Raw genomic sequence first — 21,051 nt, forward strand, 5'->3', positions numbered from 1 at the left:
CTACAAAAGGTCTTTAATTTTCATCAGTAACAACATATAAAAAGTTTTTGGATCTGACAGTGGCCATTTAATAATAATTCAAGTTGGACCTAAAAACAACATATTGTTAAAATGTGGACATTCCCTTTAAAGGGGTTGTCCCACCATTAGAACATATCATCTATCCTGTGGGATATAGCTACAAAAAAATAAATTAAAAAAATGTAGTTTACATTAGGGCAGTGTTATCTGTACACTGTATCAATGTACTATTTGGGCACTCTATGGTATGCCATAAAGCAGAGGGGGACAGGAGACTGAGGTTTGCCTCTTCAGAAGATGTTACTTATAACTTACCTCAGATAGTGGGAGATGCATCCATACATCTGGGAGAGCATCGTCTCCAAGAGTCATCGAAGTGAGATCCACCAAAATATCAGAGAATAACTTGCTTGACATAAGCCCTATGAAATGGATATATAATGCAATTCTATAAAAAGCATTAACTGCTACAATTAAAAACGAGAAATATATCAATAAATAAATGAATAAATATAATATATATACAGTATCTAAAACTCAAAGGGGGAGATTTATCAAAACCTGTGCAGAGGAAGAGTGGTGCAGTTGCCCATAGCAACCAATCAGATCGCTTCTTTCATTTTCCACAGGCCTCTTTAGATCACAGCCTCCAGCTCTGAGCATTCTGAGCAAAATGTTCAGAACGCTGGAGTACCAGAGTACCCTTCTAATGTATAATGAAGCTTATATATTGCTGTGCTTATATAGTGCAGCCGTCACGCCCCCTCCCATAGACTTGCTTTGAGGGGGCGGGGCGTGACGGTATGAGGGGGCGGGGCCACGACATGAGCTCCCGGCGCCAACTCCAGCGTTCTGAACAGTTTGTTCCAAACGCCTAGCAGCAGAGTACCCCTTTAAGGTTTTTGTGTATGCCTTCTGCTTACCTATTTATCAAATGTGGCATGCATGGGCCATTACAGATTGTAATACCATCACTGAAATGATTTTCTAATGCTGCCTACATTTTTTCACAATTGAGGTGCTTTATTAAGATATGAAGTCTTTAGGCTGTGTTTGCACCTTAACGTGAGGCGTATTACTACGATATAGTCTCACAGAGATAACAGCATCGACAGTATACAGATAGAGCTGGAGGGGAGGGATGGGAAGAGGTTTGGGAGCTAATCTGTGGTTCACAGGAAGTCAGCTGACTCAGGACAGACCAATTCCTCTGACACATTAAACGCTGTGATTTTCTGTGGGTCAGACATGTGATCGCATGACCCAGTTACAGTTATGGGAAACACAGAGGCAGCTGTGCTTGCATAAAACAGATGACACTGTAGGACTTACCATCAGGCGCTACCTGCAAAAACTGCTTGTGCAAACGGCGGAGCTGAGACACAGTGAGGGTTGCCCCCGGAGGGTTCTCCACCGGTGGAGGTCTCGGTTGTGGTACTGGATCGGCGATCACTTTTATATCTGAGTTTATGTAGAAGTCGGTTTGCTCCAGGACCAGTTCGTACTGTATTTTTGTGCTGGTTTCGACACAGTGATGAGCGATCTGAATCAGTTTCCCAATGCTGTGAACACAAAGGTGGATTCCACGTCACCAGTAAGTCAGATAAGCAGTGCAGTGCCCTCCCGGGACTTCTCTGAAGTACCCATCCCTATAAAAGGTGTCCCACAGATTCTAGAGCAGTGTTTCCTATTATGTTAATTAAACAGTTAATATTCTCAAAGCACAGAATTTGTTATAAAATAGGCTGAATTTGAGAAAGGCTAGGGGTGACTCTAATTGGTAGTAGTAGAGGAGTTCTCAGGAAGGAACGGCTGAGCTGATAACAGTCAGCTGAGGAATTTCTGGGAGATTGACCAAGGGCTGAGATAGCAAGCAGGTGTCCCCTGGTTAAAGGGTTACTCCGCTACCCAGCGTCCGGAACATGGAGTTCCTAACGCTGTGTGTGGGCTTCCGTGTTCACACCCACCCCCTCGTGATGTCACGCCCCGTCCTGTGACATCACGTCCCTCCCCCTCAATGCAAGTCTATGGGAGGGGGCGCGACTGCCGTCGCGCCCCCTTCCCATAGACTTTCATTGAGGGGGCAGGCCGTGACATCATGAGGGGGCAGGCGTGCATACGGAAGCCCGCAGACAGCGTTCGGAACTCAATGTTGCGGACGCTGGGGAGCGGAGTAACCCTTTAAAGGGGTACTCCGGTGAAAACCTTTTTTCTTTTAAATCAACTGGTGGCAGAAAGTTAAACATATTTGTAAATTACTTCTATTAAAAAATCTTAATCCTTCCTGTACTTATTAGCTGCTGAATACTACAGAGGAAATTCTTTTCTTTTTGGAATGCTCTCTGATGACATCACGAGCACAGTTCTCTCTGCTGATGTTATTATAATAATAATAACGCTTTATTTATTGTTTTCCTTAGTGGGATTTGAACCCAAGCCCCCAGCACTGCAAGGCAGCAGTGCTAACCACTGAGCCACCATGCTGCCCTTAGCATACATCTGCTATGCATGGTTGCTAAAATGGACAGAGATGTCAGCAGAGAGCACTGTGCTCGTGATGTCATCAGTGTTCCAAAAAGAAAGGAATTTCCTCTGTAGCATTCAGCAGCTAATAAGTGCTGGAAGGATTAAGATTTTTTAATAGAAGTAATTTACAAATATGTTTAACTTTCTGCCACCAGTTGATTTAAAAGAAAAAAGGTTTTCACTGGAGTACCCCTTTAACTGCTATGTATAACTTGTGGCGTACACTTTTAGTATATATCCAGTGTATAAAAAGTGGGTAGCTCTGCTTAATGAACAGATCAGTACATTACAGACTTCGTACCAGCTTATCTGTGTATTCATTAATGTAGCTTTTCTTGTTTGGCCAAATGATACCTCTAATCCTAATTTGGATCCACACAGGTGACCTCTAAATGGATCTTTATCTAGATCCTTCCCAACCTGCGGCTCTTTACCTGTTGCAAAACTACAGCTTGCTGCACAACCTGACAGCCTCTGAAGAGATACAAGTTGTAGAAGACTGTTCTAGAGACTGTTATTATTGTAACTAGAGATGAGCGAACTTACAGTAAATTCGATTCGTCACGAACTTCTCGGCTCGGCAGTTGATGACTTTTCCTGCGTAAATTAGTTCAGCTTTCAGGTGCTCCGGTGGACTGGAAAAGGTGGATACAGTCCTAGGAAAGAGTCTCCTAGGACTGTATCCACCTTTTCCAGCCCGAGGGAACACCTGAAAGCTGAACTAATTTATGCAGGAAAAGTTATCAACTGCCGAGCCGAGAAGTTCATGACGAATCGAATTTACTGTAAGTTCGCTCATCTCTAATTGTAATGTTTTTTTTATTATTATTATTACTATTGTAATGCATTATTATTATTATTGTAATGTTCTTCATGAAATGTTGTACCTTGACATCTCTGCTAGAAATTGTGCTCCCAGCCACATGTCCATGTCCTTATAAGCCTGCTCCGCTCTTGTCACAATCTCTTGGCACATTTCCAGAGCTTTCGCTTTTACAAGTTCAAGCCTGGAGTTCACAGAAGTCTCTGAACAAAGAAAGTAATAACAAAGATGCTTCAGTAAAAGGGTTCTTGTGTATGCCTTGTGCTAACGCGTTTTAGGGGTGCATTCACACCACATTTTTGCAATACAGTTCCCGTATCAGGTTTTTGATGAAAAACGGATTCCACCAAACCGAACTAAACCTTATCAAAACATGTGTACAAAAATTAACCCGTTTTTAACTTTTTACTCCATTATGAATAAAGTTTCACTTATTTGATTGAAATTCCAAGTAAAAAACTTTTGGTGTGCACTGCGCATGTGCAAAGTCAAAAAACTGCATGGTGCAGCCCAGATGGAGCCGTACGCACATACGGTTCTCTACGGTTCCCATTGACTCCCATGTTAAAAGAACAGTTTACGGTTTCAATATGTTTTTTCACCCGGACCAAAAACCGTGGCAGGCTACGGATTTGGGTACAGCAAAAAAAAAAAAAAAAAGTACATGCAAAAGTACACAACCTGATGCATAGTTTGGCATACGGTTTTCAATGGAGAGTCAATGCATATGGTTTTCAATACGGTTCCGTACGGTTTTCAAATTGAAAACGTAAACGGGAACTGTATTGCAAAAACGTGGTGTGAATGCAGCCTTAGCTGAAGTTGTAGGCATGAGTTTTCAGCCATACTAATTCCTGTTTCAAAACAGAAATGATATTCCTATGCTGCCTACATTTCCCATAAATCTTCTGACTTTGCAGAAAGAGAGTGTGGAGTTTTATCAAGGCTGCTGTTGCTGGAGTTAAAGGGGTACTCCAATGGCCAGCGTTCGGAACATTTAGTCCCGAATGCTATGTTTGGGCTGCGGGGGTCGGTCACGCCCCCCTCGTGATGTCAGACCCCCACAATGCAAGTCTATGGAAGGGGGCGTGATGGTGCCCTCCCATAGACTTGCATTGAGGGGGCGTGGCCAGCGCAAACACAGCGTTCGGAACAAAATGTTTCAAACGCTGGGGCAGTGGAGTACCCCTTGAAGCCAGGTGACCAGATTAGACTCACATGTGGGTTGAGGTCAGTTCCCAATATGTGCAGTTTTGATGCGTTTTATTATTCAAAGTGTGTTGCCATGAGGCGAAAGAGGCGATTTGACCTCTAATCACAACAGAGATGTTTTTCGAAGATCTGAAGTCTTCAGGCTATGTTCACTTGCTGCATTTTTACAGCGTTTTTGTAGCATTTGTACTGCGTTTTGGCTATGCTTTTGCTGTGAGTTTGCAAAATTGCAGTCTAAATTTTAATATATATTTTTGCTGCTATCTCGGGTAAATCACAGCAAAAACGCAGAAAAAAGGCAACACAACGGGTGAACACAGCCTCAGGGAAGGTGTATATGATGGTCTGACAAAGTCCATGCTTTTGTCTCCAGTTTGGGCACATGGTCCTACACTCTGTAGGTCAGGGGCAATTTGAATTACCCAACGCCCGGGACATGTAGTTCCAGACGCAGGGCAGGTGACTTCTTCAGGGATTTAGCCCTGCTTCAGGCAAGCAGCGCTAAATGCCGGAAGACTTCACCCCCGCCCTGTCAAATAGGGCCCATTACCTTCACTTACCCCACCCTCCTCCTCCCCGTCTCCGGTTGGCCAGCTGGCTCGAGTCTGATAAGGGACGTCGCGCAGACCCGCGCAGGAGGACGTCAGTGACGTCATTCCTCAGGCCGCCGCGGAGAGGAGAAGCGCAATGCTACCTTCCTAATGTGGGGAACATGCTACCTTCCTAATGTGGGGAAACTGCTGCCTACCTAATGCTCCCCCCCCAGAATTAGCACCCCTCATCATCCATCAGCTCATGCTATTACCACAGGGGGGTAGGGGGAATGTTGGATGATGGGGGTGCTGTTGGCTGTTGGATGATGGGGGTGCTACTTCTGGTGGGGGGTGTTGCTGGTGGATGATGAAGGGGGCATTATATGTGAGGGGCGCATTAAGGTGGCATTATATGTGAGGGGCACATAAAGGGGGCATTATATGTGAGGGGCGCATAAAGGGGGCATTATACGTGAGGGGCGCATGATGGGGGCATTATATGTGAGGGGCGCATAAAGGGGGCATTATACGTGAGGGGCGCATGATGGGGGCATTATATGTGAGGGGCGCATGATGGGGGCATTATATGTGAGGGGCGCATAATAGGGGCATTATATGTGAGGGGCACATAAAGGGGGCATTATATGTGAGGGGCGCATAAAGGGGGCATTATACGTGAGGGGCGCATGATGGGGGCATTATATGCGAGGAGCACATGATGGGGGCATTATATGCGAGGAGCGCATGATGGGGGCATTATATGTGAGGAGCGCATGATGGGGGCATTATATGTGAGGAGCACAGCAAGGGGGGCATTATATGTGAGGAGCGCATGATGGGGGCATTATATGTGAGGAGCGCATAAAGGGGGCATTATACGTGAGGGGCGCATGATGGGGGCATTATATGTGAGGAGCGCATAAAGGGGGCATTATATGTGAGGGGCGCATGATGGGGACATTATATGTGAGGGGCGCATGATGGGGGCATTATATGTGAGGAGCGCATGATGGGGGCATTATATGTGAGGAGCACAGCGAGGGGGGCATTATATGTGAGTAATGCATGATGGGGGCATTATATGTGAGGGGCGCATGATGGGGGCATTATATGTGAGGAGCGCATGATGGGGGCATTATATGTGAGGGGCGCATGATGGGGGCATTATATGTGAGGAGCGCATGATGGGGGCATTATATGTGAGGGGCGCATGATGGGGGCATTATATGTGAGGAGCGCATGATGGGGGCATTATATGTGAGGGGCACATGATGGGGGCATTATATGTGAGGGGCACATGATGGGGGCATTATATGTGAGGAGCGCATGATGGGGGCATTATATGTGAGGGGCGCATAAAGGGGGCATTATATGTGAGGGGCGCATGATGGGGACATTATATGTGAGGGGCGCATGATGGGGGCATTATATGTGAGGAGCGCATGATGGGGGCATTATATGTGAGGAGCGCATGATGGGGGCATTATATGTGAGGAGTGCATGATGGGGGCATTATATGTGAGGAGCACATGATGGGGGCATTATATGTGAGGAGCGCATGATGGGGGCATTATATGTGAGTAATGCATGATGGGGGCATTATATGTGAGGAGCACATGATGGGCGCATTATATGTGAGGAGCGCATGATGGGGGCATTATATGTGAGGAGTGCATGATGGGGGGCATTATATGTGAGGAGCGCATGATGGGGGCATTATATGTGAGGAGCGCATGATGGGGCATTATATGTGAGGAGCGCATGATGGGGGCATTATATGTGAGGAGCGCATGAGGGGGGCATTATATGTGAGGAGCGCATGATGGGGGCATTATATGTGAGGAGCGCATGATGGGGGCATTATATGTGAGGAGCGCATGATGGGGGCATTATATGTGAGGAGCGCATGATGGGGGCATTATATGTGAGGGGAGCATGATGGGGGCATTATATGTGAGGGGTGCATGATGGGGGCATTATATGTGAGAAGCGCATGATGGGGGCATTATATGTGAGGAGCACATGATGGGGGCATTATATGTGAGGAGCGCATGATGGGGGCATTATATGTGAGGGGCGCATGATGGGGCATTATATGTGAGGAGCGCATGATGGGGGCATTATATGTGAGGAGCACATGATGGGGGTATTATATGTGAGGAGCGCATGATGGGGGCATTATATGTGAGGAGCACATGATGGGGGCATTATATGTGAGGAGCGCATGATGGGGGCATTATATGTGAGGGGCGCATGATGGGGGCATTATATGTGAGGAGCGCATGATGGGGGCATTATATGTGAGGAGCGCATGATGGAGGCATTATATGTGAGGAGCGCATGATGGGGGCATTATTTGTGAGGAGCGCATGATGGAGGCATTATATGTGAGGAGCGCATGATGGGGCATTATATGTGAGGAGCACATGATGGGGGCATTATATGTGAGGGGCACATGATGGGGGCATTATATGTGAGGGGCACATGATGGGGGCATTATATGTGAGGGGCACATGATGGGGGCATTATATGTGAGGGGCACATGATGGGGGCATTATATGTGAGGGGCACATGATGGGGGCATTATATGTGAGGGGCACATGATGGGGGCATTATATGTGAGGGGCACATGATGGGGGCATTATATGTGAGGGGCACATGATGGGGGCATTATATGTGAGGGGCACATGATGGGGGCATTATATGTGAGGAGCGCATGATGGGGGCATTATATGTGAGGAGCGCATGATGGAGGCATTATATGTGAGGAGCGCATGATGGGGGCATTATTTGTGAGGAGCGCATGATGGAGGCATTATATGTGAGGAGCGCATGATGGGGCATTATATGTGAGGAGCGCATGATGGGGGCATTATATGTGAGGAGCGCATGATGGGGGTATTATATGTGAGGAGCGCATGATGGGGGCATTATATGTGAGGAGCACATGATGGGGGCATTATATGTGAGGAGCGCATGATGGGGGCATTATATGTGAGGGGCGCATGATGGGGGCATTATATGTGAGGAGCGCATGATGGGGGCATTATATGTGAGGAGCGCATGATGGAGGCATTATATGTGAGGAGCGCATGATGGGGGCATTATTTGTGAGGAGCGCATGATGGAGGCATTATATGTGAGGAGCGCATGATGGGGCATTATATGTGAGGAGCACATGATGGGGGCATTATATGTGAGGGGCACATGATGGGGGCATTATATGTGAGGGGCACATGATGGGGGCATTATATGTGAGGGGCACATGATGGGGGCATTATATGTGAGGGGCACATGATGGGGGCATTATATGTGAGGGGCACATGATGGGGGCATTATATGTGAGGGGCACATGATGGGGGCATTATATGTGAGGGGCACATGATGGGGGCATTATATGTGAGGGGCACATGATGGGGGCATTATATGTGAGGGGCACATGATGGGGGCATTATATGTGAGGGGCACATGATGGGGCATTATATGTGAGGAGCACATGATGGGGGCATTATATGTGAGAAGCGCATGATGGGGGCATTATATGTGAGGAGCGCATGATGGGGCATTATATGTGAGGAGCGCATGATGGGGGCATTATATGTGAGGAGCCCATGATGGGGGCATTATATGTGAGGAGCGCATGATGGAGGCATTATATGTGAGGAACGCATGCGGCCCAGCCTCATCCAGCTGCTACCTCCAGTGGCCCCCAGATAATTTAAATTTGAGACCCCTGCTGTAGGTGCTGGCACTGGCACCACCCCTTTAGGGAATCTCTTGCCTGAGACAAGATACTCATCTTGCCTCATGGCAGATGTGACTCCGTGTTTACCAGTGTTTTCCAACAGGGTGCCCCCAGCTGTTGCAAAACTACAACTCCCAGCATGCCGGGACAGCCGTTGGCTGACCGGGCATGCTGGGAGTTGTAGTTTTGCAACAGCTGGAGGCACACTGTTTGGGAAACACTGGTGTATACGATGGTCTGACACAGTCCATGCTCTTGTCTCCAGTTAGGGCAAATGGTCATCATAGAGAATGTATAATGTAACCATCTGATCACTGGATGTTCCTGCAGCAGGATCCCACGGGAATAGCTTAGGGAGCTGCATTAGGAAAGTGGTTTGTCATGCCAAAACAATGCGGAATGTTCTTTATAGCTACATCTATGCAGTAGATAATGCACACCCCTGTTACCCGCACTGACCTTCACATTCAAGAGCGGCCATATATTCCTGCTTCATCTTCATTTTACATTGCTGTTTCTTCTGCAGCTCTGAGTTGTCCTCCGGGGATGAGGGTTGAGGAGTGGGAGCTGCAGGCCCCGGTGATTTCCCCCCTAAAATAAAGAACAGAAATATAAATCTGGACTAGAGATTATACCTTACTCCATTTTTCCTTATAAAGAATTGAATATTTCTTCCCATGAAGCACTGGCTGTATAGCTCATACACCAGCTGGATCTCCACAATAAAGCCAGCACTCTCTGATAACACTATATGACCATTCAACACTCTGTCCAAGATAGGTAGAACATCACATTCCTCCTTTATCACCTTCACAACTCCCTCAGAACAGGATTAGCAAGGAGTAAGTCCCTAAACCCTTGTAACGAACCCAGAAAGAGCACTAAGCTATGTCCTCCATGCCAAGTATAGCAGGGACAAATATGCTAGCTATAGCGCCAACATAATAATGTCATCCATAGTGCCTCCATAACTATGTCATCCATAGTGCCTCCATAATAATGTCAACCATAGTGCCCCCATAGCTATGTCATCCATAGTGCCTCCATAACTATGTCAGCCATAGTGCCTCCATAGCTATGTCATCCATAGTGCCTCCATAGCTATGTCATCCATAGTGCCTCCATAACTATGTCATCCATAGTGCCTCCATAACTATGTCATCCATAGTGCCTCCATAACAATGTCAGCCAGTGCCTCCATAACTATGTCATCCATAGTGCCTCCATAACTATGTCATCCATAGTGCCTCCATAACTATGTCATCCATAGGGCCTCCATAACTATGTCATCCATAGTGCCTCCATAACTATGTCAAAAATAGTGCCTCCATAACTATGTCACCCATAGTGCCTCCATAACAATGTCATCCATAGTGCCTTCATAATAATGTCATCCATAGTGCCTCCATAACTATGTCATCCATAGTGCCTCCATAACTATGTCATCCATAGTGCCTCCATAACTGTCATCCATAGTGCCTCCATAACTATATCATCCATAGTGCCTCCATAACTATGTCAACAATAGTGCCTCCATAACTATGTCACCCATAGTGCCTCCATAACTATGTCATCCATAGTGCCTCCATAACAATGTCATCCATAGTGCCTCCATAGCTATGTCATCCATAGTGCCTCCATAACAATGTCAGCCAGTGCCTCCATAACTATGTCAGCCAGTGCCTCCATAACTATGTCAGCCAGTGCCTCCATAACTATGTCATCCATAGTGCCTCCATAACTATGTCATCCATAGTGCCTCCATAACTATGTCATCCATAGAGCCTCCATAACTATGTCATCCATAGTGCCTCCATAACTATGTCAACAATAGTGCCTCCATAACTATGTCACCCATAGTGCCTCCATAACTATGTCACCCATAGTGCCTCCATAACAATGTCATCCATAGTGCCTCCATAACAATGTCATCCATAGTGCCTCCATAACTATGTCAACAATAGTGCCTCCATAACTATGTCACCCATAGTGCCTCCATAACAATGTCATCCATAGTGCCTCCATAACTATGTCATCCATAGTGCCTCCATAACTATGTCAACAATAGTGCCTCCATAACTATGTCACCCATAGTGCCTCCATAACTATGTCATCCATAGTGCCTCCATAACAATGTCATCCATAGTGCCTCCATAGCTATGTCATCCATAGTGCCTCCATAACAATGTCAGCCAGTGCCTCCATAACTATGTCATCCATAGTGCCTCCATAACTATGTTATCCATAGTGCCTCCATAACTATGTCATCCATAGTGCCTCCATAACTATGTCAACAATAGTGCCTTCATAACTATGTCACCCATAGTGCCTCCATAACAATGTCATCCATAGTGCCTCCATAACAATGTCATCCATAGTGCCTCCATAACTATGTCATCCATAGTGCCTCCATAACTATGTCATCCATAGTGCCTCCATAACTATGTCACCCATAGTGCCTCCATAACATTGTCATCAATAGTGCCTCCATAACTATGTCATCCATAGTGCCTCCATAACTATGTCATCCATAGTGCCTCCATAACTATGTCAACAATAGTGCCTCCATAACTATGTCATCCATAGTGCCTCCATAACTACGTCATCCATAGTGCCTCCATAACTATGTCATCCATAGTGCCTCCATAACTACGTCATCCATAGTGCCTCCATAACTATGTCATCCATAGTGCCTCCATAACTATGTCATCCATAGTGCCTCCATAACATTGTCAGTCATAGTGCTTCCATAACTATGTCATCCTTACTGCCTCCATAACTATGTCATCCATAGTGCCTCCATAACTATGTCATCCATAGTGCCTCCATAACTTTGTCCCCCATAGTGCCTCCATAACTATGTCATCCATAGTGCCTCCATAACTATGTCATCCATAGTGCCTCCATAACTATGTCATCCATAGTGCCTCCATAACTATGTCATCCATAGTGCCTCCATAACTATGTCATCCATAGTGCCTCCATAACTATGTCATCCATAGTGCCTCCATAAGTATGTCATCCATAGTGCCTCCATAACAATGTCACCCACTGTGTCTCCATAGCAATGTCACCCATAGTGCCTCCAAAGTAGTCATTTATAGTGCCGCAATGTGATCAGCTGAACTTTAATGGCTCAAATGGATAATAATAAGCCTGTAAAGTGTAAGGCTGGGTTCACACTACATTTTGTACTTACGGTTCCCGTATATGGCTGGGAGGAGGGGGCGGGGTTTAATTCCGGCGCCCGCACTCAGCCGTATAGGGGAACCGTATTTAATGCATGTCTATGAGCCGACCCGAGTGAATCGCAGCTTCCGGTTGGCTGCGTTTTCGGCCATATGCGGTTTCCCGACCGCAGGCAAAAACCTGGTCGACCACGTGCATTAAATACGGTTCCCCTATATGGCTGAGTGCGGGCGCCGTGATTAAGCCCCACCCCCCTCCTCCCAGCCGTATGCAGGAACTGTAAGTACAAAACGTAGTGTGAACCCAGCCTAACAGAGTAATTTGATGTCACCACAATGTATATATAATAATCCTAGTACTAACAATCTTCTTATCCAGCAACACACAATAAAATATTAGAAAATCCCAGCTAATATCGGCGTTTAAAATATCACATATAGGTGGTCCTTTATTTCCACCACCACTAGGGGGTGCTCACCTTTTTTCCTGTCAGGTGATTTCTTTTTTGCCCCTTTTTGGCTGCTTTGGGAGACTTTAACTCTTTCTTTTTCTTTTAGTTCCAACATCTGGCGTTCCTTCTCTTCCTCCGCCTCCAGTGCTTGTCTTTCAGTTGATATCTAAGGGCAAAATGTCTGAGTTGGTATAAAACACACACAAATGGGAACAAAGCAAAAATGAACATAAATACAATGTATAGCAAATACAATAACAAACCATAACATTAAAGGGGTTATCCAGGAAAAAAAAAAATTTTTTATATATATATATCAACTGGCTCCAGAAAGTTAAACAGATTTGTAAATTACTTCTATTAAAAAATCTTAATCCTTTCAGTACTTATGAGCTTCTGAAGTTAAGGTTGTTCTTTTCTGTCTAAGTGCTCTCTGATGACACGTGTATCGGGAACCGCCCAGTTTAGAAGCAAATCCCCATAGCAAACCTCTTCTAAACTGGGTGGTTCCCGAGACAGGTGTCATCAGAGAGCACTTAGACAGAAAAGAACAACCTTAACTTCAGAAGCTCATAAGTACTGAAAGGATTAAGATTTTTTTAATTTTCTGGAGCCAGTTGATATATATAAAAAAGTTTTTTCCTGGAATACCCCTTTAAGGTAGGTAATACATGTCACATTTAAATCCATATGATGTCAGGACCCAAGGAACATTTCCCATCACACCGCCCCGACCAGCTTGTCTTCTTCCCATAGAGCATCCTGGTGCCATCTCTTCCCCAAGTAAAATGTGATCCATCATACGCGGCACCTTCCTCCATTGCTCCATCCTCCAGTTCTGATGCTTATGTGCCCATCTTAGAAACTTTAGGTGGTGGACAGGGATCCGTATGGACGTTCTGACCGGTCTGCACATGTCCTGTGTGACCGGACTCTGTTCTATTATAGACAGTAGGACGTTTTTCAGCAGTTTGCTCTACAGCAGCTCTTCTGTGGGAGGAGACCTGACAGGCTAGGCATCACCCCAATGGGGGGGCCCATGACTATACTGTTAGGTAGGTACTTTTGGGAGGTACTAATCTCATACATACTGGGGGGTACCCCACAAGGCTGGCTGTTCGGGAGATGTTCTGATCCAGTCATGTAGACATTACAATTAGGTCCTTGCCCGTTTTTCCTTCCTCCAACATTACAGGGGTACTCCATTATCAGAAAAATATATCTGAATAAAGCAATCCCCCTAGGATACATAATATAGCATTAACTGTACTGGCTGCGGAATGTTTTTGCTTGAAATACCACCGACAGAAAGTTGTGTAGTCCTTTGTCAGTGTGGTTGTCTCAGCAGCATCCTTTGCTGTCTCAGGAAGCATGGCTGGACCTTGTCCCCCAGCAACCCCCCGGTATGGGGTCGCCACCTCTGAGCCCCTACCGTCATCGTCTGCTGTAAAATGAGAGGGTCTGCAAGAGTTCTGGGTGGGGAGCTGGCAGAATGGGAGGACTGTGACAAAGAAATTAGCCATTCTGCGAATTGTAGTACTGAGCAACTGCTCAACTAGGAAGTACAGTACAGACCCCCCCAATTGATTTTTGGTGGTTTCAGAACTGGGGCAGACAGGTAAGAAATGCTATATGCTGCTGCAGTACTTTATGTTTTTTTTTTACCTAAGTGGGAGTACCCTTTAAAGGGGTTATCCAGGAAAAAAGGTTTTTTTTTATACATCAACTGGCTCCAGAAAGTTAAACAGATTTGTAAATTACTTCTATTAAAAAATCTTAATCCTTTCAGTACTTATGAGCTGCTGAAGTTGAGTTGTTTTTTTTTCTGTCTAAGTGCTCTCTGATGACACCTGTCTCGGGAACTGACCAGAGGAGAAGCAAATCCCCATAGCAAACCTCTTCTACTCTACTCTGTGCAGTTCCCGAGACAAGCAGAGATGTCAGCGGAGAGCACTGTTGCCAGACAGAAAAGAAAACTCAACTTCAGCAGCTGATAATTATTGGAAGGATTAAGATTTTTTAATAAAAGTAATTTACAAATCTGTTTAACTTTCTGGAGCCAGTTGATATAAAAAAAAGTTTTTTAATGGAATACCCCTTTAACTTCAAGAAATGACTGTTCACTTGCTTCCTCACCTATACATTCTGGCATAAAAAATACATGTTATTCACTTTGGCCGTCTGTGATTTCAATGTTATGGCAAATCAGTATATAATATAATGTAAATAATGTTCACCCCTGAGTGACAACTGCTCTGTGAACCTGTCACCTCCCCCTCCAACCTTCCTCGCTGCCCCCACAATGACTGACATAAATCTCTTTCTCAGAAACAGATACAGTTACAGGGGTTTCCCTGCTGCTGTCCTGCTCTTCCTCCTTCATATGACGTTCTGTGTCCATTCAGCCAATCACTGGGCAGCTCCTGCGGGCACGGGTCATCATCAGGAGGAGGAAGAACAAGGTGGCAATGGGCACCGAAAAATGTAATATTCTAATGCACAGGAAGGGTTAAGCAGAATAATAATAATTTGCAGGAGAAACCCCTTAAAAAATTTGCTTAAATGGCCACTGTCAGAGACAAAAACTTTTGATATGTTGTAAAGCATGTATAACTACTGTATTTTTCGTCCTATAGGACGCACCGGCGTATAAGACGCACTCAATTTTTAGGGGCAAAATCTAAAAAAATAAAGATTTTGAACCCAATAGTGGTCTTCAACCTGCGGACCTCCAGATGTTGCAAAACTACAACTCCCAGCATGCCCGGACAGCCGTTGGCTGTCCGGGCATGCAGGGAGTTGTAGTTTTGCAACATCTGGAGGTCTGCAGATTGAAGACCACTGCATAGGAGGTAATACTCACGTGTCCCCGCCGCTCCGGACCCGTCACCGCTGCCCTGGATGTCGCTCCATTGCTGTCGCCGTGTCCCCGTCACTCCGGAACGTCTCTGCTGCCGGCCGGGTATCCTCGCTCTCCGTCACCGCCATCACGTCGTTACGCACGCCGACGCACGTACGCGACGACGAGGAAGGAGAGCGCCGGCCATACAGGGGATCCCTGAACGGAGAAGACACCGAGGAGGCAGGTAAGGTCCCTCCCGGAGTCCTGTAAGCACTAACCCGGCTATTCAGTCGGGCTGTTCGGCACCACCGCGGTGAAATCGCGGCGGTCCCAAACAGCCCGACTGAACAGCCGGGTTAGTGTCACTTTCCCTTCAGACGCGGCGGTCAGCTTTGATCGCCGCGTCTGAAGGGTTAATACAGGGCATCACCGCGATCGGTGATGTCCTGTATTAGCCGCGGGTTCCGGCCGTTGATGGCCGCAGGGACCGCCGCGATAGGGGTGTATTCGTATATAAGACGCACCGACTTTTTCCCCCCAGTTTTGGGGAAGAAAAAGTGCGTCTTATACGGCGAAAAATACGGTAATAGGTTTTGCAATTGCTTTCATTAGAACATTTTCAGTATTTCATATTGAAAAAGCCAGTCAAACAACTGCACCCCTGCCTGCTTGGACACATACTAGTCCTGCTGTGTCCATGCGTCATCACCTATGTCATGGACATACTTCCTTGATTGACAGCTGTGAGTGCAGGGATCACACCTCGAGGAAAAATCCTCCCACTGTCAGCTTGTGTTCCACTACTGTCAGTGAGGACAAGCTGGGAGTTGTAGTTTTGCTAATGCTAGGGGAGATGTGTGCAGACAGCATACTGAGGGAGGGGGCGGAGACCTGCACAGTGAGGCCACACCCCCTCCCTTTGAGAGGAATTCAGACTAGTGAGCTAAATTAAAAGTGTAATGAAAAAATAAAGGTGCTAGACACCTAAAAATTAGATGTATATGGTCAGGATTAGGTACTGAGTGATATATTTAAAAAAATGTTTTTTTGTTGGATCTGACGGGTACGCTTTAACAAAACGTTATAATTTGAGGAAGGAGAAGATCTCAAGTGATTTGCTCTTTACTGTCGATGCTAGAAGTCACTTAAAGAAGACCTCTGGGAAATATATATATCGTTTTTTGCTCATATAGTGCAACTTTATTGCAAGAGGTCCTTGTGTATGCCTTGTCCTTACCCGTTTTCGCTGATGTGGCAGGAATTGGTTTGCAGCCATTACTGATTGCAATTCCATCACTGAATTTCTCATGCTGCCTACATTTCCCATCAATCCTCTGGTTTTGTAGATAGAGGGGGTGGAGGTAGCACAACTGCGGTGAATAGCATAATTTTTCTGTGATTTGGGGAAAATCACAGAATTTTTTATTTTTTTTGTTGCAAATGCAATGTGTGAACACAGCCTCAGGGGAGATGTATATCTACTATAACTACTACTATAACTACTAAAGAGATAGCAACAGCAGCAGTATACAGATAGAGCTGGGAAGGAAGTATAGGTGTCTGGGAGCTAGTAGTAGGGATCTGATAGGTGATTAAGTCAGCTGTAATATAGAAGTTAAAATGCATCCGTATCATGACTGTATGAATATTGATATATATTTTATCCAATTCCTTCCACTATATCTGTCCTTAAAGGGGTATCCCCCCTCCCCTTAGACATCTAATCCCCTATCCAAAGGATAGGGGATAAGATGCCTGATCGCAACCTCAGCTGCGGCACCCCAGAGTCATTCCGTGCACGAGTGAACTTCGGATGACCGGCGATGCGAGGCCGGAGGCTCATGACATCATGGCCACGCCCTCTCAATGCAAGTCACCCCCATAGACTTGCATTTAGGGGGTGTTGCCATGATGTCATGAGAGGGGGCGTGGTCGTGACGTCATGAGCCTCCGATACTGCACCTGACGCTCTAAACGAACGTCGGGTGCAGCAGGGAAATCGCAGGGGGGGGCCCAGCAGCGGGACCCCCGCGATCAGACATCTTATCCCCTATCCTTAGGAGAGGGATAAGATGCCTTGTGGCGGAGTACCCCTTTGACATTTGCATATTGGAGCACCATTGTATGTGTTACCATGTTAGCGATGGCTGTTAGGGCTGTCTGCCATGCATCATGAATGAGCTTGTGATCGCCTTCAGAGAGTTGCCCGGTCACCTCCGCGCTGGGATCCTCCTTTCCTTTCCCAGCAGCAGGCTTACTTTTTTGTTTCGCTGAGTTCACCTCTGGGGTCTGAGGTCTTCTGGGAATCAATGGAATCCTTCAAACAGGGAATATAAAAAATAAGTAAAAAGTCATTTTATTTGACAAATAAAAATTGGTTGTCAAGTTGTATGTGGGCAATATCACAACTACACGTGATAGCCAATGGGTACACAATTTTGATGGTAATTCTGCACTCTTGGGGAAGGGTCACATTCAGCGCATCCGAAGTGTATTTGACACTGCGGATGCGCTGCCGGCAGTCACTGGGTAACTGCAGAGCGAGCTCCCTACTGCGGCCAGGCAGCTCTGGGTAGTTCATGACTGCCAGCGAGAAATCTGCCGCTATGACCAGACACACAGAGCTAGAGGGAGCTCGCTCTGCCATTGCCGGCAGCATATTTATTGGGGTATACCACGCATCAGCCTATAACACGCACCCTCATTTTTCCAAGGGAATTTGGGTCCAAAAGTTTTTTTTACCCAAATATCCTTGTTAAAATGAGGGTGCGTGTGTGCGTGTATACCCCGATAAACTGTTTCTGGCCCCGCAGAAGCCGCTGCAGTTCAATTAATTAAAGCCCCCGCTTTAAATCATTGAACTGCAGCGGCTTCTGTGGGGCCAGAAACAGTTCATCGCTGTATAATATGCAGAGAGACTTTAGGCTAAAAATTTTAGCCTACAAACTGCGTTTTATATGCCGATAAATACAGTAAGCAGAGTTAAACATGCTGCAGATGGGCTGTGTGCGACCCTACCCTAAGGGCACATTCACACGTACAGTATCTGCTGCAGATCTTGATGAAAACTAATTGATGGCTGCTGCTAGTGGAGACAATTGTATCCAGTGTAGACAATGCTCTGTGAGCTAAACATCCTGGACTCCAGACTGATACATTGTATATAGCTAGTCCTGCTCTCAGCAGAGAAGGAGACAATTGTATCCAGTCTAGACAATGCTCTGTGAGCTAAACAGCCTGGACTCCAGACTGATACATTGTACATAGCTAGTCCTGCTCTCAGCTGAGAAGTATATACAATTGTATCCAGTCTAGACAATGCTCTGTGAGCTAAACATCCTGGAGTCCAGACTGATACATTGTACATAGCTAGTCCTGCTCTCAGCTCACACCCCCTCCCATAGACTTGCATAGCACAATACTCCGGCCCAGTGGTCGTCACGCGGCAGATTCGGAGGTGGCAGCGTGGCATGCAGCTCCCTGAGGTGGGTGCTGAATGCAAGGGACCCCCGCGGTCAGATTGATTCCCTACCCTTTGGATAGAGGAGAAGATGTCTTAGGGCCGGAGTACCCCTTTAAAGAAGAAGTTACAGGTCTGTAAGAGACAGAAATCTTGCTTGTTTGTTATTGACCAAATACTTATTTTCCACCATAATTTGCCAATAAATTCTTTAAAAATCAGACAATGTGATTTTACGGATTTTTTTTCTCATTCTGTCTCTCATAGTTGAGGTTATAACCTGTGATGACAATTACAGGCCTCTCTCATCTGTTTAAGTGGGAGAACTTTGGTGGCTGACTAAATACTTTTTTGCCCCACTGTAAATTAAGAGGCCATGGCTGATGAATCAGATGTCCGGATGACTGGTGACTACAGCTGCCACGCCCCCTCCCAGAGACATGAATGGAGGCGGAGTGTTCCGGACCCCGCCGCTGCAGGCCTGGAGATCGCGGGGGTCCCCAGTGGTGGGACCCTCGAGATCAGACATCTTATCCCCTAACCTTTGGATAGGGGATAAGATGTTTTTTGGCAGAGTACCCCTTTAACTCTTTGGCTTTTCAGAAAGAGGGAGTGGAGTTTTATCACTGCACCTGGTCATCTAGTAAGGCTGTGGGTGGAGTTCAGCCAGGTAATCTAATGAACCGATAAGACTCATAAGTGGTTTGGCAATAGTTCACATCTTGTGCAGTTTTGATGCGCTTTTACAGTGATTTGCACAATCGGGGTAAAACCGCCATATTTTTGTAGCGATTTGGGGAAAATCACAGCAAAAATACAGAAAAGCAGTGTTTGAACACAACTAGAGATGAGCGAACTTACAGTAAATTCGATTCGTCACGAACTTCTCGGCTCGGCAGTTGATGACTTTTCCTGCATGAATTAGTTCAGCTTTCCGGTGCTCCCGTGGGCTGGAAAAGGTGGATACAGTCCTAGGAAAGAGTCTCCTAGGACTGTATCCACCTTTTCCAGCCCACGGGAGCACCGGAAAGCTGAACTAATTCATGCAGGATAAGTCATCAACTGCCGAGCCGAGAAGTTCGTGACGAATCGAATTTACTGTAAGTTCGCTCATCTCTAAACACAACCTTAGAGAAGTCGTAAACCTATTACATATCCTGATCCCATAGGGATAGCAGCAGTATACAGATAGAGCTAGGTGGGGAGACGTCTGGGAGCTGCCAGGAGCAATCGGATCTATCATCCTGTAGTTCACAGGAAGTCAGCTGACCCCGGACTGACCACTTCCTCTGATACATTAAACCCCATGATTTTTTTTGTGAGTAACGCTGGTGATCACATGACCCAGTTACAGAAGTGAAATGCATGGATGAAGAGGAGCTGAAATAAAGCAATTGGCGCTGTAGGACTAGTGATGGAAAATAATTCTTTAAAAAAGTTATCCCAATGGGTAAAGCAGTGTTTGGCAACCAGTGTGCCTCCAGCTGTTGCAAGACTACAACTCCCAGCATGCCTGGACAGCCAGTTTTGCAACATCTGGAGGCTCCCTGGTTGGAAAACACTAGGGTAGAGTCTTAGTGGCGGAGGAACGCTTGAGTCTTTCATACCAGTAAATATTTTTTATTTAATATATATGTGATTCTATGTATTTTTCTCATGTTCAGCTGTTGCTGCAAGGTATCACGAGGGTTAATGCACTACACACACATTTGGCAGGTTACACAAGAGTTAGGTCCACTTTAAAGGCCAGAGCATATGGCTGATGCGTAAGACCCTGTCCTGAAGTGCAAGTTAAAGGGGTACTCCGATGGAAAACATTTTTTTTTTAAATCAACTGGTGCCAGAAAGTTAAACAGATTTGTACACGACTTCTATTAAAAAATCTTTATCCTTTCAGTACTTTTTAGCAGCTGTATGCTACAGAGGAAATTCTTTTCTTTTTTAATTTTTTTTTTTTGAATGTCCACAGTGCTCTCTGCTGACACCTCTGTCCGTATCAGGAACTGTCCAGAGCAGGAGAAAATCCCTATAGCAAACCTATGCTGCTATGGACAGTTTCTGACACGGACAGAGGTGTCAGCAGAGAGCACTGTGAACAAGACAAAAAAGAAATTCAAAAAGAAAAGACTTTCCTCTGTAGCAGAAAGATTTTTAAATAGAAGTAATTTACAAATCTGTTTAACTTTCGGAGTACCCCTTTAAGAGCGAGAAGAGAACCAAAAAGAGAGACACAGAGAGATCGAGTTTGT

The 21,051-nt window shown here is 45.8% G+C and overlaps 1 protein-coding gene across 2 annotated transcripts in view; it reads right to left on the bottom strand.

Moving 5' to 3' along the window:
* The window catches only part of SPEF2 (sperm flagellar 2), a 208,053-nt gene that overhangs the window by 25,664 nt on the left and 161,338 nt on the right, over positions 1–21,051 (bottom strand). For both annotated transcript variants that reach the window (XM_056546664.1, XM_056546656.1), the window contains 6 exons: positions 17,476–17,659; positions 12,528–12,666; positions 9,320–9,451; positions 3,435–3,573; positions 1,354–1,583; positions 337–443 (listed from right to left, as the gene is read on the bottom strand). In XM_056546664.1, the coding sequence (XP_056402639.1) occupies positions 337–443; positions 1,354–1,583; positions 3,435–3,573; positions 9,320–9,451; positions 12,528–12,666; positions 17,476–17,659 (931 nt within the window). The remainder of the gene's footprint in view (positions 1–336; positions 444–1,353; positions 1,584–3,434; positions 3,574–9,319; positions 9,452–12,527; positions 12,667–17,475; positions 17,660–21,051) is intronic.

Source organism: Hyla sarda, chromosome 1, assembly GCF_029499605.1.
Source record: "Hyla sarda isolate aHylSar1 chromosome 1, aHylSar1.hap1, whole genome shotgun sequence".
NCBI classification, from domain to species: domain Eukaryota; kingdom Metazoa; phylum Chordata; class Amphibia; order Anura; family Hylidae; genus Hyla; species Hyla sarda.